We start from the raw sequence: 4,163 nt of genomic DNA on the forward strand, positions 1-4,163 counted from the left end.
GTTTGGAGACAAAAAGACAGGAGACAGAACTGGAAGTGGCAGAGCTGAAGATGTTGAGGTTCTCCTTGGGAGGGACAAGGATGGACAGGATTAGGAATGAGGTCATCAGAGGTAGAGCACAGGTTGAAGGACTGGGAGATAAAGTTAGAGACCAGACTGAGATGGTTTGGACATGTCCAGAGGAGGGACAGTGGGTATATTGGTAGAAGGATGTTAGAGACGCAGCTGCCATGAAAAAGACAAAGAGGAGACATATGGATGCAGTTAGAGAGGACGTGGAGGGAGTTATAGTGAGGACAGAAGACAGAGTTAGATGGAGGAGGATGACTCGCTGTGGTGACCCCTGAAAAGGGAACAGCTGAAAGAAAAAGAAGATGACATTTTGGTGTTCTGCAGTTTAATTATAACTAAATATTTTCTTATTTATTTTTTAAACAATGTGACAAGTGTTTAATGTCAACATATATCATTCTATCATTTTGACAGCCTAGGCTAAGGTGAATGCCCGTCCTCTCATGGGCAGGATTGATGGAAACATGTCCTGGTTTCATTTATTTAACTAACTGAGTAAAGTTTCTGTGAGCAGGTTCCATTAAACCCTTTGTGATCCTGAAACAAAACTGGCCTCAGATATTCAGAGGTGAGACAGTCACACTCAGCTGTCAGATCCAGGGAGGAGGAGAAACTCAGTGGACGTATGTATGGAGACAAAACTGGTTAAAAATTCCTCCAACATCCAGTGAATACAGGATCAACAAAGTTACTGAGTCCCACAGTGGAGAATACAGATGTCGAGGTAGAACTAATTATCTCTCAACACAGTGGAGTGATGCCATCAAACTGACAGTGACACGTGAGTTAAACTGTTTTTCATTCATGTTTCTTTAAAAATGACATATTTGATACTTTTCTCTGAACTCTCTAAACAGAACATCAGAAAACATTCCTCCAGTTTTCTTCAGGAAGTTTAATATGAAAGTTTTTGTATGAAAACAAAACAACTGACACCAACTGTTAAAATAAAATAAATAAAATAAAACTTGTTTGTTAACAATGATCAATATCTCTAAATTAGGAATCCTAAATGAAATCTGTGCTTCTGATCAGACAGTCTGTTGTGTCTCAGACCGGGTTTCTATTTTCTGTTCAGTTCTTGAAGCTAAATGACTCGGTGAATGTGATCATTGAAACGTGTTGAAGTAAAATCTAATTCTACACAAAAGTCAAAAGAGGAGCAGCTGAGCAGAAACTAACAGGACATGTTTCTGTGAGAAACTTCCATTTTCCTGAAGTGAAGCAGAGTTTGTTCTTATCAGCACTAAAGGAGAAAGTTAGACAGCTGTTAGAGAAACAAAATCATTGTGTTGAAGTCAGCAAGTCAAATCCTAAAAACTATCTTCTATGTGAAAGCACCAGAATGTTCTTGATTTAAAACCCCACACAGATCCTCAGTTTAGGGTGTGTGTTTATTAATCAGTGCTGAGTTAGATCCTTGTTAGGTGGGAACACTAAGTATGTAAGAAGTGAGGACAAAGTTTGGATTTTGACTGTTTGTCATGAAAACCTCCATCCTATATGTCCAGTAATGTTTGTAAGTTTCTCTACTGACAGGAATTGTCAGCAGAGGCTGAATCGAGGCTTTTTATTTATTTAACTGCACTTTACAGAAAACAAGAACTGTTCACTGAAAAATTCACATTTTAATGATGAACTTGTTTCTGTTTGTTCTTTAAACTCTACAGCAGATGAACCCAGAGCCTCAGTGAGAGCAGATAAAACAATCATACCAGCAGGAGGCAGAATAACACTGAGCTGCTCTGTGGACACATCTGATGGTTGGAGCTTTGACTGGTTCAGACAGGAGTCCAAATCTTCTTATTTCAGAAAATACATGACATCAGGAAAAGTCTTCAACATCTCAGAGGGAGGTCTGTACAGCTGCAGAGGAGGAAGAGGAGATCCAGTTTTCTACACAGAAATCAGCAATGAAGTCACCATTCAGAAAACTGGTGAGTTTTCTTTCGGGTTGTTTTTTCTGTAAAAATATGAAATGATCTTTAAACTTTTAATCAGTTTGTCAGTTATGTTGAAAATACATTTATTTTTACCAACAAAATTAAACACATTGAGAAATGCAGGTTTGCATAATAAGAACAGATCCAGGAGCAGTAGATGTCCCTTTTTATTCTGAACTAGAAATAGTTTTCTTCCTGCTTCTCAGTCTGCTGTTTAAACCCAAAACAGATGATCTGTCAGTAGTCAATAGAAACCTTATTTAATCCAACTTTTTACCTGTTTGAGCCAAACTGTTTTTATTGATTAGTTCAAATTAAAATTTAAAATTTAAATTTAACTGAGACGTCTTACTGTAAAATATCTCTATTTAGTTCAACTCTTTCAAACTGAGGGTGTTTCCATGTTTAACAATCCATTCCTTTTTATTATAAATATATTTTAGTTCATTTTACATTCTAAATATCAGTGAGTCTCTTGAATTAATCTAATTAAAAAAATAACACACATTTCCTTTTTTTTTCATTTAGCAGGTGAAATTTACACTTGAAGAAAATAAATGATTTTCATCCCAGACAGCAGGAAATAATTTTAGGAATATTTTGTTTTTATTAAACTTCTAACCAGATATGTGTTTATTTAAACAGTTTCCAATAAAGCCTCTCTGACACTGCAACCCAACCAGCCTCAGATATACAGAGGTGAGAGAGTCACTGTCACATGTCAGATCCAGGGAGGAGGAACTCAGTGGACGCATGAATGGAGATCATCTGCAGGAAATAAACCTCCAACAAGCAGAGAATACAGGATCTTCAGATCTACTGAGTCTGACAGTGGAGAATACAGCTGCAGAGGAACAAGTGGTTTTGACTTCACAGAGTGGAGTGATGTTGTTACATTAACTGTATGTAAGTTGATCATCTTTATCTACAGTACACATCAAAATATAGATTTTAGACTTTTAGTTGTTTCATCTACACCAGAAAAACATGTTTTCTAACAACATTGTTGTTGTTTTTATGCTGCTCAGCAAAACATGTTTAGTTTTTATTTTGATAAGAAATGGACTGAAAATAGTTTTTATTGCTGAACACAATTATTGATGTCAAATATCCAAGGCGAGTGTGCAATCAAAGATTAGTTTATTGGGCAGCTGGCAGGTCGTCTGGTCAGGCCTGTTGGGGCAACAGGATGGTGAGATTCAGAGCCAGGTGAACCTTGGATGAGTATGAATAGAGTGGATTTACTGACTGAGGCTGAGCCGCAGGTGAGTTGGCAGGAGTTTGAGTCCAGTGAGAGATGTGCCGGTGAGTGCAACCAGAACCAGGTTTGTTCTGGTATTTACAGGATCCCAGACAGCGCTCAGGTGTAATCCAGATCTGGGTGAGTGCAAGTATTTACAGGTGCCAGACAAGAGAATAAAGAGGACGTCAGGAGATCAGCTAAAGGTTTGGGTTGTGCAGGTGCAGGTGCACGGGAGGACCACAAGAGGAGAGACCAGAATAGGCTTTGAACCAGCAACAACCAGAGAACAGGAGACGCCTTAAATACTGGAGCCAAATGAGAGGGAGATGAGCTGAAGCTGAGTCAATCAGTCACCACCCGAGAAGGGCGGAGACTGAATGCCAATGCCACATTTGGATCTTATGTCAGATAATGAAAAATTTATATCTAAGAGAAGCTGACATTTCTGAACACAGATCTGCTGTCAGGAAGAGTTTTTTAGAAATTTGGATTCCTCTGATGTTAAACTTGATAAAAATCACTAAAACAAACTTATAATAGTGTGTTTCAGTGTTTACCACTAAATGCTTTCTGATACAAAGTTGTTGAGTGAAAACAAATTTATTTACCAAGTTATTAAGTTTTTTTTAACAGTGTTGAATGTAAAAGGTTAGATTAATACTTTTCAGTGGAATCAAAGACTCATCAGAATGTATGCAATTTGAACTAAGTGCTTTTATCACACCAACATTTTCTAACTATAAAACAATTTATATTTCATTTACATTAATGAACTAAAAATTATTTAATTTGCTTCTTGATAGAGTCAATGATAAAACATTTTCAACATTTGAAGAGAAATAGGTTTCAGGTCATAAAGAGTAGATGTGTATCCCTCCCTAACCACCTAACCAACAAACCCCCCC

General features: G+C 37.4%; 1 protein-coding gene across 1 annotated transcript in view; it reads left to right on the forward strand.

Annotated features, from left to right (window-relative positions):
* The window catches only part of LOC112450877 (immunoglobulin superfamily member 1-like), a 13,083-nt gene that overhangs the window by 553 nt on the left and 8,367 nt on the right, over positions 1–4,163 (forward strand). Inside the window, exons 2-4 of the mRNA XM_037976738.1 lie at positions 584–853; positions 1,743–2,009; positions 2,661–2,921. Of these exons, the coding sequence (XP_037832666.1) occupies positions 584–853; positions 1,743–2,009; positions 2,661–2,921 (798 nt within the window). The remainder of the gene's footprint in view (positions 1–583; positions 854–1,742; positions 2,010–2,660; positions 2,922–4,163) is intronic.

Source organism: Kryptolebias marmoratus, linkage group LG7, assembly GCF_001649575.2.
Source record: "Kryptolebias marmoratus isolate JLee-2015 linkage group LG7, ASM164957v2, whole genome shotgun sequence".
Lineage (NCBI taxonomy): Eukaryota > Metazoa > Chordata > Actinopteri > Cyprinodontiformes > Rivulidae > Kryptolebias > Kryptolebias marmoratus.